The 25,757-nt window shown below is 37.9% G+C and overlaps 1 protein-coding gene across 1 annotated transcript in view; it reads left to right on the top strand.

The window, feature by feature from the left end:
* The window catches only part of LOC136857170 (U1 small nuclear ribonucleoprotein 70 kDa), a 114,737-nt gene that overhangs the window by 24,672 nt on the left and 64,308 nt on the right, over window positions 1-25,757 (top strand). The window contains exon 3 of the mRNA XM_067135604.2: window positions 14,355-14,419. Coding sequence (XP_066991705.2) covers window positions 14,355-14,419 — 65 coding nt within the window. The remainder of the gene's footprint in view (window positions 1-14,354; window positions 14,420-25,757) is intronic.

The following is a 25,757-nucleotide window of genomic DNA, read 5'->3' as shown; positions in this document are numbered from 1 at the left end:
CAAGATGCTCGAGCTCTTACCCACACTAGACACTACAGGTTCGGGATTATATGGGAAGCTGTGAAAATGCGTAGAAATCCGAACAATTTCAACAGGGACACCGGCTATCAATTAAGTAATACCTGGTTGCCAGCCATTAAGAATTTACGTAGGTAGTTCCCTTCCCTGTCCTTTCACTATTGTTATTTCGCCTCGGTGTTTTCCAAATTCGTACGTACCTCGGCACCAGATGTTTCATTCCAGGCTTGTGTCTATATCATACACCAGTCATGTCATGTTACGTACACACGTTATGTGAACCACTTAGTTTGATGGTTCAGTCAGCTTCTGCTTCGAACGCTAGCGTTGTGTCACATCTTGGGAGCCATCTGGTGGCGAATGAACGTTCCATTTCTACTTCTATTATAACGTCTGAATTTTAAAGAGTCATTGTTTAGGAAGCCTTTCTCGTGGACAGTCGAGATTTCTTCTGAGGACGCAGGGCACACACAGTTCCCTGCAAAACATAAAGAATTTCACCCTTTTTTTTTTTTTCGACATAGCATAAGCCCGAAAACCTATACCGCATCATGTCCCCTTCATTAGTTGTCGACCGAATATAAAAACCGGGCTAAGTGCCAAAATCTAAGTTCTGAGATAAACAGAAAAAACATTGCCATTTTCGCAGTTTTTTATATTTTCTTCCAAAAAAGCATAAAAAAGTCAGAAGCACTTACATCATAAACATTCATGAAAGCTTAATGTTACGTGAGGAATATTATTGTTGTAATTACCTCTTTTGTCTGGAAATTTTATGAAATGAGATATGTGCCAACCCCTGTTCCATTAAAACTGGGCTAAGTGCTGTTAAAGTATCACAATAATGAAAGGCAAAATTTACAAGAACAGAGTGAGTAAACAACAGGTGTGGATAACATTTCGATAAAGAAAGGAGAAAATCTTTTTTAAATTAATTTTATTCATAAAACAAAAAAGACTGAGTACTCAAGTCATAATAATAGTAGGCCCTGAGTAAAAAGTAGTGTTCTTGAAAACTTTGTTGTAGAAAAATTTAATAATTTGAAAACAATGTGGTGTACAGTACTTTTCTTTAGGCTATAATAATTGTTATACAAATATTAAATTTTTTTATACGTAAACAGTGTTTTTCAAACCATGGATACTGTATTAGTTCAGTGTAAAAAGGTTTGTTTTCTTACTTTAGGTACGGAATCATCTTTTTCAGATCTTCCTTCTTTTCAGGCTTCAATCTTGATGTCATTCCCAACCATGGCAGTTCAAAGTTTTTTATAGTTTCATTCGTTACCCCTTTTTTAAACACGTTTGTTTTTGCCCAGAGTTCAAAATCACTGAAATTTTTTTGTGTATACAGTTCTTGGATTTTTCTTGGTTACTTTGACCCAAACAACCTTAGAAATTTCTAAAGTTGTCGTATTAAGGCAACTTTTAGCTACTGCGCTGAAGTCATAAAAATCTTCTTCATACATCAAAGTTGTTATAAATGTTTTTGTTTTGTGCAAGATGTACAGAGAAGTCTGACAACATCCAAGGGAACCTCTCATTTCTTAACTCTTTTTCTTCTTCCTACGAGACCAAAGTTGCGGTCGCATTTTAAGTAGAAATGGCCTGGGACAACAATACTTTTGTTGAACCTCATCAACATAGTTGTTAGAAACCAAATATATCCAAAGAAACAATAGCATCTTATTCTTATTTTGGCCCCCACAGTTGTTGCTCCATACGATCAGTTTTTTCTTGTTTGTTATGTTATTATTAATGCCTCTGATTATGCAACTGGCAATTTCATTGCCTATCCGGCCACTCAAAACCTCATGCCAAACAAACAAAAATCCCTGATTGTTGTCAGCCATGTGCAAACCCAGATTAAAACAAGACAATTGTTGTAAGTAATACATTTGGCAGTGGGTTAGTGTTGGTAAAGAAAACACTTGCTGCAAGTCGACTGAAATTGTACAGGTATTACTTACGGGAGCAGCTGATTCTTTGTGATTTAGTTACATCATTTCTCTGGCTCGCTCTACTTTCCTGTGGTGAATTTCCAGTGAGGTTCGGTGTAGTTTGTTGTTCCTCTGGTCATTTTGTATTTTGTTGTGCAACAAATCGCAAGTATTACACGTGTCTTTTCTGGGTTTCCGAAATCTTAGGTTTGGAAAGTATTTTTTCACTGTTTCTAAGTAAAACCGGTACTGAACTGCAGTATCATGTAACTACAAAACCAGTCACATTGCGCTTGGCACATAGCCTGGATTTTGATACATGGTAGGTGGCACTTGAACCAGGCAATTCTTGTGGCTAAAGTTTGAACTACTTGCCGACTGAATATCACATAGCCCGGTTTTTACTGCACAGGCATAGGCACATAGCCCATGTTTTAGCAATAAAATGGAATTTGATTGTTTTGGCACTTAGCCCGGTTTTTATATTCGGTCGACAGTTGTTCTTCGCGTTTTAAGATTGTCAGTTTTATAATTTTTGTTGAGTATATATCTGTTAGCAAATAATTCTTATTTTAGTTCATTGCTTGTTTTTTTCCAATTTTTTAATGTTTAATTAACTACATTTATACTTCACAATATTTTTAACATATAGCGTATTGCAGAATCTATTTTCATCTGCAAATTGCTTGGCAATTAGAAATTTTTTTGACCTGACTTTTTTTTTTTCATTTGTGAATTATATATCATTTCTTCTGGCAGGTAAATCACTTTTCAGGAGGCTTTTGATATTATTATAGCAAATGATACAGTTGAGGATGTAGAGAGTATCTTGATAGAACTTCAAGAAGTTCAGACAAAGACTCTGGTGATGAAGACAGCATGGGGTTTGCTTACAGTCTTATTGGCTACCAACTTTCTAACAAACAGATATATATTTTTTTGTGCTAGTTGAAGCTAACATTTGGGAGGAGAGGACGTTCCCGAGCCTTGAGTTGAGCCATCAGAAACAAAATGTTGAAAGGAATTATTTCTCTGAACCCTACTATAGAACTTGGCTATAAACATCTCTTGTACAGCTTTTTGAGACAATTTTTGATGCAGAGGTGTTGGAATTCTTAGCATGTGTGTCTAGGAAATATTTTGTAAAATCTGAAGCCATTTCCTTTCAGTTCGACTCTGTTATTTTGTAACTATTAGGTTCTTCAGTCTGCCGAAACTAATTTTGAGTAATAAATTTACAGTGGAACTTGGTTAGTACGTTTTCGAAGGGACTGAAAAAATTGGATGTCAAAAGCGGGAAAACATACTGCTGAAAACTGTACCACTTAACGCAATTAACAACACAATTGCACCAAGTGACAGCACAAATGCTCTGACCATACATGAAAAGGATAAGTACAGATCAGAGTTGTGGAAACGTCTGAGTCCAAACAAACATTAGATAAGAAAAATAAACTAGTACTCACCATAAATTAAACCGGTGATACCAGAGGAGTGAAAAAATGGAGACCTGGTCATCGTTTTGAAATGTTTACCCTCATTCAAAAACAACCACCTTTTATTTGGAAACAAAGAGAGATTTAATAATAGACTTTAAGTTGCTTACAAATTAATTAAAGGTGTATCCTTGTTGTAAAATTAAATTTTAAAAACTTAGTGCTCAAAGATCAGAAAAACCTACAGTCGACCGTTCATAAGAGAAAAAAAAAAAAACTTAAAAAGACTACGCACAATTCTGAAACGCCTTTTCAAATCTGGGGTATCCTTTAAATACCAATAGATTACCTTGATAGGTTCATACTTCCATTCTATATCTTATCCAAGCTTGAATCAATTTTGACCAAAATAGTGATTTTCTTGAATTAAACCACCCACAATACTAAATTCATAACAGGGACATCAATTCGTTTCCACCAACATCCATCAACAATCAGCATCACCATCGATCAACATTCGCATTCCCATAGCAACGAACACGCTATGTAGTTAAGGAAAAGGGCCAATCATAGGCCACCAAACAACAATAGGCATATACATATTAAGAGACAAAAGAAAAACAGAACGCCGAAAGATCACGAGAATACCAAGCAAATTAATTTAAAAATATAACCCAGAAGAAGGAAATGAAGGAAAATTAAGATGGAAAACAAAAGTAAATTCCATACCCTTGTAGCAACTTTTGTTAGTAACCCTGCCAAAACATTGCGTTAACCCCTACTTTTTAGGGCTGGAAGGCCGCTACCAAACATCAAGTATTAAATTTACAATTTCCAAGAATAAGAATTAATATTAATTCACAGCAGGTGCATGTCCCTAGTAAACAAAAGTGGTTTACACTGCAGAGAATTTAGTTGATGCAAAGTTACATCCTGTCGCGGTACGCACGTCACATTTTGAAATATTCAGTTCACCAGTTGAAATAAGTTAAAGATGAGTTGAAACAAACACTTACAGTGTAGTATCTTGCCATAGTCGTGAGTCGTGGTAAAGGTAATCCTTAGAGTGCACTCAAACATTCTAGGCGAGGTACATGAAATGATAATAAAATTTAAAAAGAACATTCAAAGTTCACGAGGGCGTAAGCCCTATCAAACCAACTTCACCCAGAGTCCATGATAATCTCTCTATCCATCCCGCCAAGCGGAGAAGCATGCCGCCCATCCATCACAGTTCACTGGCAAAACATTAATGGCGACTACCCAGAAGCCTACAAGTCAGACCACAGTCGCAATGTTTACTTGCGCATACTCGTTCGGTGGAGCGTAGGCCAGTGGTGAGATAGTTCATACCGACGACACTAGAATGCAGAAGAATACCGGAAAAGGCACTGTCTGGCCATACACCATGGATGGGCACATTAATAACTTTTAAGCCAGTGGAAGTTAAAGTTCATGTTTATAAAACCATGGTATCTGTGACCATGAATTACTTGATGAATAACGTAGGAGTAAATTACATTAAAGACACGAATTTCAACGGCCATGCGGCCAGTACTAAAGTATTTACAGAGAGGGTATAAAATATTACACCGGTAATAAAACGCTATACTGTATTCACAATGTGTAGACTTTTTTAAAAAAAGCGTGTCATATATGTAAGCATGAAATTGCAGACCTTAAGAATTAGTTACATGCACTACTACAGTCACAAAATAAACATAGGTTTGTCAATAACTTACAGGGGAATAAATAATAACCACAACGTAAAAATGAATTACAGTATATGTTGAGCCTTCAGTTATTTCTGTGGGACGAAATATTTTTAAATTGAACCACAAGTCTGTTGAGGCAACATTCTCTATTGCCCCTACACACCACCCGAAAAGTCATCGACCCTATACCAGGAACTGTGTACCCATATGGCGAAAAGTTGAATGGCACGCTGTCAATCACACCCTCTCTCTTTTACCCTGGCACTTGCTGCAAGTGGTGAAGTCCAAGAAGCAGTGGACCTGTTCTATGACTGGACTCGTGCTATGATCCATGACCTTGTTCCCACTCGTAAAACATACGCCAGATGCCCACTCTGGAAGAAAAGTGACACCAAAATTGCAGAAATTAATAAAATGAAAGACTGGAAAAGGTCACCTTCTGAAGCCAGTTATAAAACTTTTTCTGACCTTCACGAACACTATAAGCAGCTTCTAAAACGGGATTACCAGGACTACATAAACTCTGCCTGCCTAGAAGTGAGAAGTAATAGCAAAAGATTCTGGTCTCTGATAAACAGCAGGAAAAATACAAAGTGTGTGCCAGACACAGTGACTTGGGGTGATAATTTAGCCAGTGGTAGTAATAGACTGGAAATTTTCAACGATTACTTTGCGTCTAATTTTGTTGCACCTGTTCAGTTCCCAGATTTTCCATGTATTGATTCTGTTCCTTCTCATACTCTCAGTAATCTTTCCACCTCTGAGGGCCGGTTCTACCACCTACTGGTAAAGTAGCGCGTAACTTGCCCTCCGCGTGAAAGGATGTTTCCGTTCGACCATTCCCAGGTAGCGCTATTGGCAGCATAAATCATAGTTACCCGGCGCATAATTTATCGGCCACTTTGAGGGCCTGATAAGACTCTACCTGCTGGGCAAGTTTTGAGAGTTGAACATTATTAGCTGTATTTGTGGTGACATACAACTTAAATTAGCTTAGTATACTGGAAAAAAGCATTATAGTGTAACAGTGGCCGATATTATATTGCAGGATCTCGAACATTAATGCTTCCCTTGAGTTGCCTGATTTTGAATTGAATTAATTGAATTAATGGCTTACTAACTCTCCTGCAGAGCTTCCTCAATGCCAGAACTCAGTGTGTGGTTCTTGATGGGTTCAGTTCGACACTTGTTATGGTACATTCTGGCATCCCACAGGGCAGTGTCCTAGGTCCGCTTCTTTTTTTTCTTATTTGTTGACGATCTCATTAATACTATATCCTCCGTTTCTTGTGAAATTCTACTATTTGCAGATGACTGTAAAATATTCAAACAAATCGATTCCTTATCAGACATAAACTCCTTACCGAGTGGGCTTAACTCACTCTCTGAATGGTGCTCCACATGGCGTCTTAAGCCTAATCCTACCAAGTGTCCCTCTATTTCGATCACGCTTCGTAAATCCCCTATTCTTAGTAAATATTCCCTCCTCGGTAACCCGTTCCCAACTCTAACAGAACAAAATGACTTAAAGAGTGTTGTTTGACAGTAAATTGTTATTTCTCGCCCATATACAAAAGATAACCTCACGAGCAATGTCACTTCTCGGTTTGTCGTATAGATTTTCTGACATCACAGATATCCACGCCCTCCGAGCCTACTATGTATCTTGCATCCTACCGATTATTGAATTCGCGTCTCCCATTTGGTCTACCTCTCCACCCACTAATCTGAATCACATTGCCTGCGTGCAGTCATTCTTCTGTGCCATTGTTAGAGCCAGAGTATGTGATTGTCGAAACTTGAGCAGTAATCAGATACTTGATAAGTTAAACCGTTGCCTGTTATCTAGTCGCAGGAAAGTAGCCGACCTTAGATTCCTATATAACGCTGTTAGCGGTTTATTTCATTCTCTTGAACCTGCATCCTTCTTTTCCTTACATGTTCCAACTCGCAAAACAAGGATTAATCCGCCCCTTCATATTCTGTATTCCCGCCTCTCTCTCGTTCAAAGAAGTACATTTATCCACTTACCAACCCTCCTTAACTCTTTATCTTCTGACAGGAACTTGGAAGTTTTTTCTTCGTATGCCTCCTTTAATCGATTCTTTCTTAACCTAGTACGTTTTCTTCATATTTCTTTTTTCTCTTCTCATTGCTGTTCCCTCTTTTGTACATAATGTAATATTTATTTACTTATTTTTTACTGTACTATACCGTTACTTATGTGTTACGTCTGTATTTATCTTACTGTGCCTAGCTGTAAGTTCTCTTCGTTTTTCGTTCAATCTTCAGTTTTCCTTGTTGTTTCTTTTGCCTTTATGTTTTGTTGTTAATTGTTGTCTCTACAGTTATTTTGTTAGTTTTTAATTTTTCTCTATTTTTATCATTAGATGTTTTTTTCATTGTTCTTACACTTATTTTTTAATGTTTGCCTGTGCTACTCTATTGTAAATATAGTTTTTATTGCGGAACTCTGTAATTCGGCTTCTCGCTGTTTTGGTTTCCCAAATAAATAAATAAATAAAGAGCTAATTAGGAAAAATAGTGAAGCAATACGCAACGTTGACAAACGGCACTCGTAGGCGCTTGGCTAATATTGCACGTGGTGGAAGAAACGATTTAAGTAATCATGTGAAGTGCGGTAAACACTTAAGTTACGTTAAATCGAAGGATGTTAACAGGAAAATCAATACCTTTTTTGTCAAGTCTGGAAATGTTGACAGTGACATTATTAGAGCAGTGTGTCTGTCTACTTCCTTTTTGGTGGAACACAATGTGCCCTTAAGTGCAGCTGATCATGCTGGTGCTTTATTTAAGATGTTTTCCACATCAGAAGTTGCAAAGAAATAGATCTGTGGTCGCATGAAAACGACATGCGTTGTAAATAAAATGGCAAAGAAATGTATCATCTGAAGTTGTTAAGTGCCTTCAGAACGGACCATTTTCTTTGGCAACACATGGAAGCAATGATACGAATGCCAAGTTGTATCCTATTGTTACATTCTATGATATTCTGAGGGAAAAGTAGTGAGCACTGTGCTATCCATACCAGTGTTATACGGGGACTCAACAGGGCGAAACATAGGTAACCTGATGTTATCACAGCTGAATTCTCATAACATACCAATTGAAAACTGTGTGGCTTCTGCTCCGACAATACTCCTGTTATGATAGGACAGAAAAATGGTGTTTCAGCATTTCTGAAGGAAGTTCAACCAGGTATTGGCATCATTGCCACCTGATTAATCTAGCATCTGAAAAAGGTGCTGGAAGATTACCACTTAAAGTGGATGAGATCCTTGTTGATATATCTTATTTCTTAGAGAAGAGTGTCAAAATAAAAGATTGCCTTCAGAAATTTCAGATCTTGCACAATAAAGAGGCAAAGAAAATTCTGAAGCATGTATGTACTAGGTGGTTATATTTAGGCAGATGTTTGGATAGACTACTTGACCAGTGGGATCCACTTCTTTTTTTCTTCAAGGAGGAAGTAATATTATGTACCCAAAATATTTCCACAAGCTTGACATCTTTCAGAATACCTAGAGTTGAACAAGGTGGATCCGAAGAGTATCAGAAGAAGAGAATTCTTTATTCTGCTACTACCCATGCCCCTAAAAGAATGTCATATTCTTCCAAATGTGACAAACCCATCCTAAAAAGTAAGACTTCTGCTACAACCTGTGAGGAATAATTGTTTGTATCTGTCCTCAAACTTGAACAGAGCTTTTTGCACTTTCCTTCATGTGACTATTCCTGTATTTGACAAATTCAGGGTTGCCCTTCAGACTTCTTCCCCACAAGTTCACTTTTTATTAGAACTTCTAATGGATTTGCTAAAGCAGTTGTTCACCAAGTTTAAGCCCAAAATAGTCAAAAGCTCTTCATTGCTTGAAGATGAGTACAACTTGATTCAAAATCAAAGGAGTGATGATGAGTTATTTATTGGCATTCAGAATTCGAATATAGTGAATGATCTCCAGGATACTGATAAATCCCTTTTCTTTTCATCAGTGAGAAACTACTTTTGTACTTCCTGCAACTACATCATCAACAAGTTTCCGCTCAAGGATGATGTGTTAAAGCATGCTCGAATTGCTAGGTTAGACAAAATTGAAGATGGACAGTTTTCTTCCATTCGTTTTTTTTTTCCCTTGGAAAATTTTCCTATCATGTTATGCAAGGAAAGAATGAAACTACAGATGAGGTGGTGAATGAGCTTCAGAGGCAGTTCAAAGCTCTTCAGGTAGATGACACTTTAGCTGCAAATCAAGATGCTGCAAGTGATTCCAGTTGGGCACAAATATCAAGAATTCGAGGAGCCGATAGACTTCTTAAGTATAACCAAATTTCTAGAGTAATGCTTCCTATTTTCACCATACTCCATAGCAATCAGAATGTGAAGGTGTTTTCAGCCTTGTGAAGAAAAATAGAACAGAGTTCAGATCATCCATGTCCAGTGAATCTCTGGAGTCTATTTCTATTTTGAGGACCAGGAGTCCTGGTCCTTGTTATGACAAAACATTTTCTGAAGATATTAGCTAAAAAATCGCATATCTGCTTAATTTATCGAGGAAGTCCTGTTTCGTGTGCTCCAAACCAATATTCACCATGCCTGCTGCTGTTTAACATGGATTTCTTCTTGATTGTTATGTTCATCTACAAATCATTGGCTTAATGATGTAAGTAGATATGATTTCATTGAAGTATCCTGTTTAAAGCATGAATTAATGTATTTGTAGCCCAGAAGGGGTATAGTGCGCATTGGTATCACCCAAATATCACTATAAAATTTGTCACAAATGGAACATAATAATTGCTTTTACACATATCAAGTGAAAAATCCCTGGCAAATTAAGAAATATATGTTTTTTGGAGAATATTATGTATACGTACCTTACCACTTTACAAGTACATTTGGTGTTGCGCTCACAGTGACACACGTATGTCTTTTGTCTTACACTTTGAACAATTTCGTGTGTGATATCTGTGTTCACTGAAGTTCTTTGCTTTCGTTTCATTCTTCACTTGTCAGTGACATCATTTCATAAATTGTATCGCGATATGCAATATTTAATAGGCGACAAAATGGTATGGCCAATGTACATAAGAAAAATTAAGTGGACTAGTGATTTATTGGTCCCGGGATCGAGCTACTTTCGTTCGAACAGAAATAAAAATATTTATTGGTCCAGGGATCATGCTATATTTCTTTTGACCTCCATTTTGCTGTTTGTACTGGCCAAAGATAATGAGAATCCACAGACATAGCACTCCCATTCCACGGTGCTAGCCCTGGACCTGAAGAAAGTAACAAAAGACGGCAACAGCAGCGTAGTACCAGTCCTGTCTACAAGCCTTAAGTATGTTTTCATATTTCTCAAATAACGACGGTATTTCTTAATTTGCCAGGGATTTATCACTTGATATGTGTAAAAGCAATTATAATGTTCCATTTGTGACTAATTTTATAGTTATATTTGGGTGATACCTATGCGCATCATACCCGCCCAGAAGTATTATTATTTTCATCAAGCCCGGGTATGTTGAAAATCATTAGATTTTTTGTTGCGTGTGAGCTTTACTGATAGCATTTTTCAAAATTTGGGAGGTATGCTTATGAATGTGCTGTAACAGACAAACTGGATTCATGTCTGGTAGTGCAGAGTACTTCAACATTACAGGTTGACAAATTTGTCCTTCAATTTTTTTCTTAAAATATATCAAGTACTGTATTTATTAGTGTGCTGGGCCGGCCTGAGTGGCTCAGACGGTTGAAGCGCTGGCCTTCTGACACTAACTTGGCAGGTTCAATCCTGGCTTAGTCCAGTGGTATTTGAAGGTGTTCAAATGTGTCAGCATCATGTTGGTAGATTTACTGGCACATAAGAGAACTCCTGTGGGACTAAATTCTGGTACCTTGGCGTCTTCAAAGACCTTAAAAAAGTAGTTAGTGGTACGTAAAGCCATTATTATTATTATTATTATTATTATTATTATTATTATTATTATTATTATTATTATTATTACTATTATTTATTGTGCTGGCCTCAAATATGCCCTTAGAATTCATGTAGCACCCATAGTTATCTTTGTGTTGACTAATTTTTGGGTATGTTATATATGCACAAGGGATTATGGATACTCGATGGTTTCTGCTCTCTGATTCAGGGTCATAGCGGAGACATAATGACATTACCAGGTACAAGATCTTTCATTAACTGGTCATCAGAATAGTATGGCAAAAGTCTACTAACACAATGCCACATGCATCAGCTTTTGCTCATCAGTGAGTGTTTTGACATTCATGCTGTAGAAATTTCCTGATATCTTAGGGCTCTCTCACTCTATGCTTGAAAACATTACAGGCTGGTATTCAAAGTGTTGCTTATTGTCGCTGATGGTACTTGATCGCTTCGTGTCTTATCATTCAGTGTAACCGCTGTGAGCCATGATTTGTACGGGATGCAGTAAAAGGGAGATCCCAAATGTCATGCCTTCCCTGCCTAAATTATTAGGATCACTCAGGGAGAGTTGAATGTGACAAATATTTTACTCTATATGAATTCCTCATACAAATATTTCCATTGCTCTGGCATTTCTGGGCTTTCTGCGCTGTCCACTAGCACATCTCCGACTGTGTCCCTGCCAAGTGAGCTATTGCGAAGCTTAACATGCAATGTGCAGTTCTCAGCCTATACATTACTTGTTCCTGATCTGTGTGTGCACCTCCTGTTGTAAGGTAAGGGTTCTCTGTATCTGTGCTCTTTTTAGAGGTTCATTGATGGTAGACAGAATGAATTAATAGGGGTGCTCATGATTTCGGCTGTTTTGTAGACCGTAACCACACATCTCATTATATTACCCCGATTTAGAGAGAGGGACTGATGTATTTCAGAATTGAAGTAAACTCAGCATGTTGCATAAAATTAGATCGCAAGTGGCGGGTAGACCACCTGGTATTTAATGCAGCCTCTCATTAAGAATTTTTAAAACTGTAAGATTTGTTAACAGTTGAATTTCTTATGTCCAAAGTTACCTCACTTTGACTGTACTAAGGAAGTATGGTGAGTTTTCATCGCCACATAATAATCACCGAGAACATTCATATATATTACAAATTGGTAACACAGAATAAACTCCAGTGTAGTTTGAAATGCACTCAACATTCTCAACAGGAGGAATCTTGCATCATGATAGAAGTGCCGACAATGAAAATCAAAGGTGTACGAGGGGCTACCCAAAAATAACAGGAATAACATTGCCATGGGCGAAGCTTGTTTAGTACGCATTTCTGCCGCTAGACGTGTATAGCACAACTTGTTACCAGTTCAGTGCCGCCTGTGTTGTCGACCTGGCTTGTTCTGTTCATCTGCAGTGATTGTTTTTGCTAGCACTGTTTTGTTCTTGTTTCGTTTTTTATGATGGCAAGTTGAAGTGAATAACGTGCAAACCTTTTATTGGGAAGTCTTAAGAAGATTGCGTAACAGTGTTTGTCAAAAAAGGCCTGATTTATGGCAGACAGAAGACTGGTTCATCCACCACGACAATGTACCTACACACACAGCCATCTCCATTGGACAGATTTTGTCTAAAAATGACATGGTTCCGCTGCCCCATGCCTGACCTGGCTCTGTGCGACTTTTTCTTATTTCCACACATGAAAAGGGGCATGAAGGGACACCAGTTTGACAACATTGAAGAGATAGATATTAATTCCCATAGGGAACCTGAAATAAATGAGTCAGTTTATAATACTAATCTGATGAGCCCAACTTAGCACACTGAGGTGAAACGCTGGCAAGCAGGAATGAGTTAGCTGGAAAATTTATAATGTCCAGTAACGGACCATTTATATTGGTGTTAACATTTAAGAGGTCGAGAAGAAAACGAGGGAGGAGCTGTCGGCCATTTCTAAAGATGACTACAAAGAAAGTTTCAAACAGTGGAAGCACCGGTGGGACAAATGTATTAGTTGTAGTGCAGAGTATTTTGAAGGGGATAAGGTGCTTTTGTAAAAAATTTGAAAATATATAGCTTTTAAAAACAATTCCTGTTTATTTTGTGTACCCCCTCGTATGTTCATGTTGTGTATAACTGGCAATGGAAACTGTTTTTGTTTAACATAAAAAAAAGTATCAAAACGGTGGAAGAATTTTAAATATTGTAAAATTTAGTGATTAAATTTTGATACGGAAAATGAAGTTGATTACTTGCAATGGAAACTGTTCCGAAAGTATTGGTGAAAGGCATACTGATGAGAGCGAATACGAAAGGATGGATGGACAGTGACCCCGTGGGTGACGCATCTTTGGCAATGCCGCCCGGGTGCACGCCTAAATTTACGTAACATGTTGGTCCTTAACAGCTGCCACGGACACACAACTCAAGAAGTGCGACATAAGTTGCAACAGTGGACAACTGATTTGGTGATTATCCCCAGAGGCCTAACATCTTGTCCTCCATCCATTACATGTATGTATAAACCGACCATTCATAACTGCACTGAAACAGCAGTGTACACAGTGAATAGCTGGTGAAAAACACAAGTTCATGCAGATTGGAAAAGTCAAGAGGTCAGATGTGACTCAGATTGTTGATGGATAAAATGTGCATGGGATTCTATTCCACTACTACTGGTAGAAAAATCCTTTTTTTAAATATGGTATCACAAATTCATTTGACAGAACTAAGGATGACACTCTATGGGAAGGTAGAGATTCGTTCGCTAGTGATGACTCTGAAAGTGAAGATGAAGACAGATGAGGGAGATATTGCGTTTAGTATTCTATTTTTGCTATTGTAGGTAAAGTCCCTGGCTGCTTCTGGAACAGCATGTGAAGATAATGCTGCGCTTCTTAAAACAAATTTATATTTTGTTCAGTTTTGGAGTACATCATTATGAGGCATTAATTTCTTGTAAATAAAATGCAAATTATGGCCATTTTTCATTTAAATAAATATTCTCTCCTAAAAGTAGGGTGCTCTTGAGTATTGTGTATAGGGTATTTCTCGACTGCAGCATTGTGTAGGAAACACTTATTGCATTTTCTAGGCCCTTGTATACAGTATTTTGCACTGCTGTATATAGTTTGGGAAAAAATGCATTTTGGAAAATGAAGGTACTGTGAAATGTCTCGTTTCAAACACTGGTATTATGGCATTACGAGATAATCTGCACAATTTTAATTGCATTTTTGTGATATTTTAATTTCTTTGTTTACAAACAACATTATCTGTTCTAGGGGATCCACATGGCATTCCAACTGCTACTGGTGATCCATTCAAGACACTCTTTGTTGCTCGCATTGTAAGTATGATTATTTTCACACTTGATTTTTATAGAATTTTAGTTTTTATAGTTGATTGGGGTTTGCTTCTTTTTTTATGAACTCCATTACATGGGTTACGAGATTGGGTCCTGTTTGTCATCATGACGAGAACGGTTAATACTCTGCTGTGTGTTTTGATATATTGAAAGACTTATTCTTCTTTGTTCTAGTGATTGTGCCATCCTTTTTACAACCAGTTGACGTAAACCTTGGAGAGGGCGCGTAAAAATAACCCCGTGAGGAGGCGCGCACGGTGTTTTAGACCGGTTCAGGAAAAAATTGCAGAAATTATTTTTAATGTTACAAAACTAGTAAAAAAATGTTGAACCAACTTGTAAATAATGTTCAAAGGTGTTTTATCAATACAAAAATTGGATGTTAAACAGTTGACGTTCATTCACTGCTGTTTCAATGCAGTTTTGAATGGTCGATTTATACACACGTGTAATGGATGGAGGACAGGATGTTAGGCCTCTGGGGATAATCACCGAATCAGTTGTCCACTGTTGCAACTTATGTCGCACTTCTTGATGGAGGAATTTTCTCACAGAACTGGAGTGTGTCTCGTAGAGATAGGATAGGATTGGTGGGAGGGGGAGTATTCATTTTGGTGAAAGAAGAATTTATATCTTTTGTTTATTTCCACCTATTCAATACAATACAAGATGTTGGCAGTTATGTTAAAACATTTTTCAGATGAGTCATCTTTTGCCTCCTACTGTGAGGCATCTTCAGTCATTATCAAAAAACCTTATTATTTTACCAGGCATCTGGTTAAAGATATTCTAAAATGTGTTTGATGATTATAAGAGAGATAAGATTTACATTTGTTATAAACATGTTCATGAAGTAACTAAAAATCTAATGCGGCAGCCCTGAAGATGGTTTTCCGTGGTTTCCCATTTTCACACCAGGCAAATGCTGGGGCTGTACCTTAATTAAGGCCACGGCCGCTTCCTTCCACTTCCTAGGCCTTTCCTCTCCCATCGTCACCATAAGACATATCTGCGTCGGTGCGACGTAAAGCAAAAATAGCAACAAAAAAAAAGAAAATCTAATGTAGTGATAAAAACATATGTAGTTCTTTGTTGAATAGGACTTCGTTTGATTGTACTATAGTAAAAAAAAGGGTGGCTTGAAGCCGTAGCCATTAATAGATGTCTAATACATAGTGGAAGGCATATAATATCAGTTCTATGAGAATATACATTACATTTAAATGATACTGAAAACTGGTGGATTCATAGGTAGTACATATAAAATGTTCAATGAAATAACTAAAAATCTAATATAGTGATAAACACATATGTAGTTCTTTGTTGAATAGGACGTCGTATGATTGTACGGCTTGAAGCCGTAGTCTTTAATAGATGTCTAATACATAGTGGAAGGCATATTTTATAAAATATATTGTCATCGAAGAAGAAAACAACAGCTCTCCAACCTTCACGTCAAAAAAACCATACCAACGTTGAGAATATCAGCCCATCATCATCTCTGCAACTTTCTTGGATGACTTAATACAAATTAGGCCAACTATAAACATCTGGTGAACTTCTTGTCAATGCAATCTCGCCGAATAAATCTAAAATAACCTATGAACTGTTGACCAATAAATATCACGGACAAATGCACGCCAACGCCAAGTAACTTTTGTCAAGCAATTGGAATGTTTTTCCTTCATATTTTTATACTCAGCTTTATATTTTGACTTATATCTTTTTACCATATATTAGCAGTTATTTGACCTATACTTCAAACATTGACTACGGCTTTAAGCCATCAACTGTCATTTATAGTCACATGACGCCTCCATTTTAAAATGTACTGCTTATGAATCTACCAGTTTTTATGTATCATTTGAATGTATTATATATTCTCATTGAACTGATTTCATATGCCTTCCACTATGTATTAGACATCTATTAATGACTAAGGCTTCAAGCCGTACAATCATACGACGTCCTATTCAACAAAGAACTACATATGTGTTTATCACTATATTAGATTTTTAGTTATTTCATTGAACATTTTATATGTACTACCTATGAATCCACCAGTTTTTAGTATCATTTAAATGTAATGTATATTCTCATAGAACTGATATTATATGCCTTCCACTATGTATTAGACATCTGTTAATGACTACGGCTTCAAGCCACCCTTTTTTTACTATAGTACAAGCAAACGAAGTCCTATTCAACAAAGAACTACATATGTTTTTATCACTATATTAGATTTTTAGTTACTTCATGAACATGTTGAACACCAATGTAAATCTTCTCTCTCTTATAATCATCAACCACATTTTAGAATATCTTTAACCACATGCCTGGTAAAATAATAAGGTTTTTTGATAATGACTAAAGATGCCTCACAGTAGGAGGCGAAACATGTCTCATCTGAAAAATGTTTTAACATAAATGCCAACATCTTGTATTGAATAGGTGGAAATAAACAAAAGATATTATCCTATATATAGTTTATGAAACTTTCAATACGGACGAAAAGTTATTTTCATCACTTGTAACAAGAAAGAAGAATTTGTAAGCCACGAAAAAAGATGACAGACATGAAATTCTAGGTGTAAGGCTCATTTCTAAAGATAATAGGCAACTTGATATCTTTGGAGTGTACAGACCAGGAAAGGGTAGCGCTGAAACGGATTCAGAATTATTTGATAAGATAATCAGCTATGTGGGAAACAACATGGAAAGGAATGTGATTGTAGCGGGAGATCTGAATTTACCAGATGTCAGTTGGGAAGGAAATGCGAACGACAGTAAACATGGCCAACAAATGGCAAATAAGTTAATATGGGAAGGACAGTTGATTCAGAAAGTGATGGAACCAACTAGAGGGGAAAATATCCGGGATGTGGTGCTGGTAAAACCACATGAGTTCTATAGAGAAACCGAAGTAATAGATGGTATTAGTGATCATGAAGCTGGTTTTGTCGTAGATAAAAATAAATGTGATAGAAAAGAAAGTCTTTAAAGTAGGACTATTAGGCAGTACCATATAACTGATAAAGCAGGCATTAGGCAGGTTTTAAAAAGTAACTATGATCTGTGGAAAACGGTAAATAAAAATGTAAACAGGCTCTGGGATGGGTTTAAAGCAATTGTTGAGGAATGTGAAAACAGGTTTGTACCTTTAAAGCTGGTAAGGAATGGTAAAGACCCACCTTATTATAATAGAGAAATAAAGAGACTAAGAAGGAGGTGCACATTGGAAAGAAATAGTTAGAAATGGCTGTGGAAGTAAGGAGAAATTGAAGGAACGTACTAAGAAATTGGATTTAGGAAAGAAGGCAGCTAAGGATAACATGATGGAAAGCATAATTGGCAGTCATACAGATTTTAGTGAAAAATGGAAGGGTATGTATAGGTATTTGAAGGCAGAAAGAGGTTCCAACAAGGACATTCCAGGAATAATTAATGAACAAGTGGAGTGTGTATGTGAGGATCTTCAAAAGGCAGAAGTATTTAATCAGCAGTATTTAAAGATTGTTGCTTACAAGGATAATGTTCAGATAGAGGAGGAGACTAATGCTAAAGAAGTATTAAAATTTACATACAGTATGATAACAATGACATTTACAATAAGATACAAAGTTGAAAACTAGAAAAGCGGCTGGAATTGATAAGATTTCTGGGGATATACTAAAGACAACGGGTTGGGATATACAGGGTGGCGCGCGATAAGTCATCTGATTTGTTTCATGAATAACACATTTGTTGTTGACAAGATTTGTAATTTGTTGATGTAGAAGTAAAGAATACAGCTTGGAAATAAAACATAATGAATCACATGTTCAATATAACTGCCGTTTTGTTTTACAACTTCAAGTCGCACATGTGCATTTGTGACGATTCCCCGGCACAAATCTTCTGGAATGGCGCGACATAATTTCACAATGATGGCCCTAAGTTGCACTGCATTTTCGGGTTTTCTGTGGTACGCCTTCTCTTTAAGGAACCCCCAAAGGAAGAAGTCACATGGGTTAATGTTGGGGCTGTGAGGCGGCCACTCCTCCTTCACAACGTTCTGGAAATCTGTTTGATAATAACGTAAGGCCAAGTCTTTCGTGTAGGAAATCAAGCACAACGTTGGCAGTATGGGGGCGTGCTCCATCCTGCATCAATCATTGTGTCTGCAATGGAAGACCTGTAGTCATGAGTTGAGGAAAGGACTGGTTTTGCTGCATATCTAAATAGCGTTCACTGGTTACTGTAGCATTGAAGGAAAATGGACCGATGATTCCATGGCTTGACATCATGACCCACACGCACACTTTCTTCCCGTAGGTGTCTTTCATGTGGATTATTCACGGAGGTTCACGTGCCCAAAATCGAATATTCTGTTTGTTCACAACACCGTTCATGTAAAAATAAGCTTCGTCGAAAACCATGTGTTGTGTAGCACTGCCTCTTGGTCTTGCTCGATTGCCCACCTTGCAAACTGTAGTCTCTGCTCCTTATCTCTCGCAGTAAGCTTATGCTTCACAGTCATCTTGTATGGATACAAGTGAAGCTCAGATTTAATAACTCTTTGTACAGATCGGCGTGAAATTCCCAACTCGGCACTGGCTCTTCCTGTTGATTCACTCGGACTACAAGTCAAAGCCACTCGAACTGCTTCAATGTTTTGCGGCGAACGTACGGTACGTGCATGTGGCCACTTACACTCCAAAACAGATCCAGTACTTGCAAATTTGTGATGTAATCTGCGCATTGTCTGTGGGCTGGGAGCCCACCGTGTGCCGAAATGAGCACGAAACCTTCTCTGTGTCAATGTAACACTGTTCGTCGTCGCGAACAGTAACACAATCTTCGTCTTTTGTGCGACGGTCAATCGTCCTTTGTCCTCTATTGCGGCAAACTGAAATGGCGGACTCAAAATGGAAGTGATGAACTCGAAACGACATCTGGAGCAATTTCCATGAACTGCACGAATATCAGCACACAATTTGAAAGCTATTGCCCCAATAGTATACTTGTAGGATAAAAATTCAATCGGATGACTTATCGTGCGCCACCCTGTAGTACCATATCTGAAATACTTATTTGATTATTGTTTGGTTGAAGAAGCTATACCAAATGAATGGAGAGTTGCTATAGTAGACCCTGTGTATAAAAGAAAGGGTGATAGACATAAAGCTGAAAATTACAGGCCAGTAAGTTTGACATGCGTTGCATGTAAGCTTTGGGAAGGCATTCTTTCTGATCATATTAAGACATGTTTTTGAAATTAATAACTGGTTCGATAGAAGGCAGTTCAGATTTAGGAAAGGTTATTTCACTGAAGCTCAACTTGTAGGATTCCAGCAAGATATAGCAGATATCTTGGATTCAGGAGGTCAAATGGACTGTATTGCGATTGACTTGTCTAAAGCATTTGATAGGGTGGATCAGGGGAGACTACTGGCAAAAATGAGTACAGTTGGACTAGACAAAAGAGTGACTGAATGGGTTGCTATGTTTCTAGAAAATAGATTTCAGAGAATTAGAGTAGGCGAAGCTTTATCTGACCCTGTAATAATTAAGAGGGGAATTCCTCAAGGCAGTATTATTGGACCTTTTTGTTTTCTTATATATAAAAATGATATGAGTAAAGAAGTGGAATCAGAGGTAAGGCTTTTTGCGGATGATGTTATTGTCATTATCATCTGCAGTTTCCAGCTGTTGGCCGGGTTTGCTTGGAACATAAGCCTCTCCATCTCCTCTTTTCTGTACACGCTCTTCCACTCCTTTTTTCCACCTGTCTCTTGGTCTTCCTCTTGGCCGTTTACCTGTTATCTCCATTTCGTGCATCCTCCTCGGTATCCTTTCCTCTTGGATGGAAATTCTAAGTTCCCATTCGGAATTGCTAGGCGGGCATTAATTCCATTGTGGAGTTTTATCTCCCGTATGCAGTTATCAGACTGTGCCTGTTAAATAGGCTTCTGATAAGTTCACCTGCATACACCCCAGCGTCAGTGGGTAGGGTCTGACAATCCCACTCTGAATAGTCTAGTGTCAGACCTAAGACAAAACGCTGGTTAATAGAGCAAACGCCTGAAAAGCCATACATCTAATTTTTTATATGATCCTTTCCTCTGTCATTCTTTTTGTGTGTCCATATCACAAACCTCCTCATTTCCCATCTTATCCCGTCTTGTCACTCCAATCCTGCTTCTCAGAAATTTCATTTCACTTGCCTGTATTCTATTCATGGTTCTCTGCCTAATTACCCAAGTCTCAGCTGCATACGTCAGAATAGGTATATGGTACGTTCTGTATATCACCCTTTTGCTTCTCTGAGGGACATCCTTGCTCCAAACCAGGCTTCTGACACTTTTCAGGAATGCCCCTGCTTGTCTTCCACACTAGATTATTTCCTTATCATTTCTTCCACTTTCCTCTATGATACTTCTTAAGTACTTGAAACTCTCTACCTTCCTAAGCTGTTCCCTTCCAAGCATTACCCTCTCGTAGGTCTCTCCTTCTTTCTAGTTGTGATCACTATCTCGCTCTTTTGGGCATTAAATTTCATTCCATATTATTCCACTTCATCCACTCAAGCATCTAACTGTTCCTGGATATCCTCTTCCTTTTCTCCCCAGACTAACAAGTTATCTGCAAACATCATCACTTTAATTTTTCCTTCTCCAATTTTCCTTGCCACTTTTGTCATTATCTCGTCCATTGTTACTACGAAGAGCAAAGGTGACAGAGCACTTCCTTGTTTTAATCCACCTTTTTGCTCAAACCAGCCTGTTCTCTCTCTTCCTATTTTCACACAACTGACACTCCCATTGTACATCTCCTTCACTCTTTCTACGGTCTGTTCCTCGACACCTCTTCTCTGTAAGGCTTCCTGTACCTTGTTTCTACACACACGGTCATAAGCTTTCTCAGAGTCCATGAAGGCCATCACCAGATCCCTACCCCATTTATAATGACGATCTTGTAGTTGCCTTACTGCGAATATAAGGTCTGTTATGGACCTTCCTGATCTGAAGCCATACTGCTCTTCTCTTTTCTTTTACCCTCTTTCTGATTCTATTCTCCAGAATTTTCTCAAACACCTTTGCACAGTGGCATATGAATGTGACTCCCTTATAGTTCTTAAACTCTTTTCTATTCCCCTTCTTGAAAATGGGTATGATTACCCCCTTCTTCCAACCTTCAGGGGTCTTCCTTTCCTTCCATACTACTTTCAACACACGATAAAGCCACTGTTTCCCTACCTCTCCTGCTGCCTTCACCATTTCAATACTCACTTCATCTAACCCTGGGGCTTTCCCTCCTTTCATCTTGTCCAGTGCTAGCTCCAATTCTGCCCATGTTAAGTCCTTTTCTTCTTCCATATTTCTTACTTCCTCCCTGCTTCTACTTTCCTCCTCAGTGCATCCTTCTGGGTTTCGTAAATCTTCAAAATACTCCTTCCACATTCCTTTGAGTTTCTCCATTTCCTGCACTTCCATTTTTGTCTATCATTATAACATCTTCCCTCTTGCCTTTCTTCTTACTCTTGACCATTGCATATAGTACTTTTTTATTTCCTTTGCTATCCTCTTCCATCATGTTATTCTGTATAGAGTAATAAATAAGTTACAAGATTGTGAGCAATTGCAACATCACCTCGATAATGTGAGATGGACAGCAGGCAATGGTATGTTGATAAACGGGGTTAAAAGTCCCATTTCACAAATAGGAAAAGTCCTCTCAGTTTTAATTACTGCGTTGATGGGGTGAAAGTTCCTTTTGGGGATCATTGTAAGTATCTAGGTGTTAATATAAGGAAAGATTTCCATTGGCATAATCACATAAATGGGATTGTAAATAAAGGGTACAGATCTCTGCACATAGTTATGAGGGTGTTTAGGGGTTGTAGTAAGGATGTAAAGGAGAGGGCATAGTAGTCTCTGGTAGGACCTCAACTAGGGTATGGTTCCAGTGTATGGGACCCTCACCAGGATTACCTGATTCAAGAACTGGAAAAAATCCAAAAAGCACCTCGATTTGTTCTGGGTGATTTCCGACAAAAGAGTAGCGTTACAAAAATGTTCCAAAGTTTGGGCTGGGTAGAATTGGGAAAAAGAAGAAGAGTTGCTCGACTTAGTGGTTTGTTAAATACATGTGATAAAATTCATTTTTGGGTCTGTATTGAAATTATTTGTATTAAATAACACTAGTATGTTTTTATTGTTCTCCCACCTATTCAATACAGTACAATCTTAAAAGTTAGGACTTTGTCCTTATCGAAATGTTAACATAAAATTAATACATTGTATGGTACATGTTTCGTCTATCAATAGTAGGCATCATCAGCCATTTTTTACCTTAGGAATAGATCAGATACCTGATTGGGAATACTTATGAATACTGTTAAAAACTATGTCTTGTAAAATGGATTAGAGGTCGTTAAACAACTATTACAATTTAAAATGTGGTATATTATTACTTAAAAATATTTGTGTTAATATTTGAGTCTAAAGACATGACAGTAATTTGAAGATTACAACATAGGTGGTTGGTTCTTGATATTAAAAGATATTACAATAAAGATAAAAATCAGAAAGCACATTCCATTTAATTGTCAAATGGCGTGTTGTTAAAAGCTTGAGGGAAGTTTAGCATTGGTAATGGTCGTTGGTTCTTCTTAAAGTTAATAAATATTGATTTTCATTTATATGCTTATAAATTTTGAAGAATTTCCATATGGCCTGGTTCTTTTTAAGTTAATATTAGTTGGAATGCTGGTGCCGTAGGCTATATTGAAGTTTGTGTAGACGTCATTAGGCCATCTTCTTTGATGTAGTATTTGTGGGAAGAGTTTGTGATAGGTGTGGCTCTTTGTTATTGAACGTGTTTAGGTAAGCGTACTAGTCGAAAGGGAACGTTGTTGTCCGCCTGTTACCCGTGCCCCCGGGTTCGATTCCTGGCTGGATCAGGGTTTTAAAATAGTAATTAATATACTTGGCCTGGGGATGGGGTGTTTGTGTCGTCCTTAACATTCCTTTCCTCACATTCTACACTGTACACTTCCGCAATTCAAATTACACGCAGTTTCATATCACATGGTGCAAGTAGGGGCAAAAGATCTCTATAGGTCGACGCCCCGAACAAATAGAATTAAAAAAAAAAAAAGGTCTACTCTTGAGTGCAGGTATGGTTTTCTTTTTGTTATGGGAAGCAGTCTGATACACATTTATTAAATTATGTCTTGTGCACTGTGAGGGTGCAGATGAGGATGAAGTTGGCAAGTTTTATGAAGCATTGAGTGACATCGTGGTCAGGGTCAACAGCAAGGATAGAATAGTGCTAATGGGCGATTTCAATGCGAGAGTTGGGAATAGAACTGAAGGATACGAAAGGGTGATTGTGGGGGGGAGATATGGAAGCTAATGGGAATGGGAAGCGTTTGCTGGACTTCTGTGCTAGTATGGGTTTAGCTGTTACGAATACATTCTTCAAGCATATGGCTATTCACCGATACACATGGGAGGCTAGGGGTACCAGATCCATAATAGATTATATCTTAACAGACTTTGAATTCAGGAAATCTGTTAGCAATGTACGAGTTTTTCGCGGATTTTTCAATGATGCAGACCACTATCTGATCTGTAGTGAACTAAGTATCTCTAGGCCTAGGGGTAGAGGAAGTGAAATCTGTCTGCCACTGAATAAGGGTAGAAAATCTCCAAGATGAGGAAATTAGACAGAAGTACATGGATATGATTAGTGAGAAGTTTCGAACAGTAGACAGTAAGCAGGTTCAGGATATAGAAAGTGAATGGGTGGCATACAGGGATGCTGTAGTAGAAACAGCAAGGGAATGCCTAGGAACAACTGTGTGTAAAGATGGGAAAAGGCGAACATCTTGGTAGAATGATGAAGTGAGAGCAGCCTGTAAATGTAAAAAGAAGGCTTATCAGAAATGGCTCCAAACAAGGGCCGAGGCAGACAGGGATTTGTACGTAGATGAAAGAAACAGAGCGAAACAAATAGTTGTTGAATCCAAAAAGAAGTCATGGGAAGATTTTGGTAATAACGTGGAAAGGCTAGGTCAAGCAGCAGGGAAACCTTTCTGGACAGTAATAAAGAATCTTAGGAAGGGAGGGGAAAAAGGAAATGAACAGTGTTTTGAGTAATTCAGGTGAACTCATAATAGATCCCAGGGAATCACTGGAGAGGTGGAGGGAATATTTTGAACATCTTCTCAATGTAAAAGGAAATCATCATGGTGGTGTTGCAAACAGCCAATCTCATGGGGAGGAGGAAAATGATGTTGATGAAATTATGCTTAAGGAAGTGGAAAGAATAGTAAATAAACTCCATTGTCATAGGGCAACAGGAATAGATGAAATTAGACCTGAAATGGTGAAGTATAGTGGGAAGGCGGGGATGAAATGGCTTCATAGAGTAGTAAAATTAGCGTGGAGTGTTGGTAAGGTACCTTCAGATTGGACAAAAGCAGTAATTGCACCTATCTATAAGCAAGGGAACAGGAAGGATTGCAACAACTATCGAGGTATCTCATTGATTAGTGTACCAGGCAAAGTATTCACTGGCATCTTGGAAGGGAGGGTGCGATCAGTCGTTGAGAGGAAGTTGGATGAAAACCAGTGTGGTTTCAGACCACAGAGAGGCTGTCAGGATCAGATTTTCAGTATGCGCCAGGTAATTGAAAAATGCTACGAGAGGAATAGGGAGTTGTGTTTGTTTCGTAGATTTAGAGAAAGCATATGACGGAGTACCGAGGGAAAAGATGTTCACTATACGGGGGTTACTATGGAATTAAAGGTAGATTATTAAAATCAATCAAAGGCATTTATGTTGACAATTGGGCTTCATGAGAATTGATGGTAGAATGAGTTCTTGGTTCAGGGTACTTACAGGAGTTAGACAAGGCTGTAATCTTTCACCTTTGCTGTTCGTAGTTTACATGGATCTGCTGAAAGGTATAAAATGGCAGGGAGGGATTCAGTTAGGTGGAAATGTAGTAACCAGTTTGGCCTATGCTGACGACTTGGTTTTAATGGCAGACTGTGCCGAAAGCCTGCAGTCTAATATCTTGGAACTTGAAAATAGGTGCAATGAGTATGGTATGAAAATTAGCCTCTCGAAGACAAAATTGATGTCAGTAGGTAAGAAATTCAACAGAATTGAATGTCAGATTGGTGATACAAAGCTAGAACAGATCGATAATTTCAAGTATTTAGGTTGTGTGTTCTCCCAGGATGGTAATATAGTAAGTGAGATTGAATCAAGGTGTAGTAAAGCTAATGCAGTGAGCTCGCAGTTGCGATCATCAGTATTCTGTAAG

This window comes from Anabrus simplex, chromosome 1 (assembly GCF_040414725.1).
Source record: "Anabrus simplex isolate iqAnaSimp1 chromosome 1, ASM4041472v1, whole genome shotgun sequence".
In the NCBI taxonomy this organism is placed as follows: domain Eukaryota; kingdom Metazoa; phylum Arthropoda; class Insecta; order Orthoptera; family Tettigoniidae; genus Anabrus; species Anabrus simplex.
The sequence above is the reverse complement of the archived record's forward strand: the minus strand, read 5'-3'. Positions and strand labels throughout refer to the sequence as shown.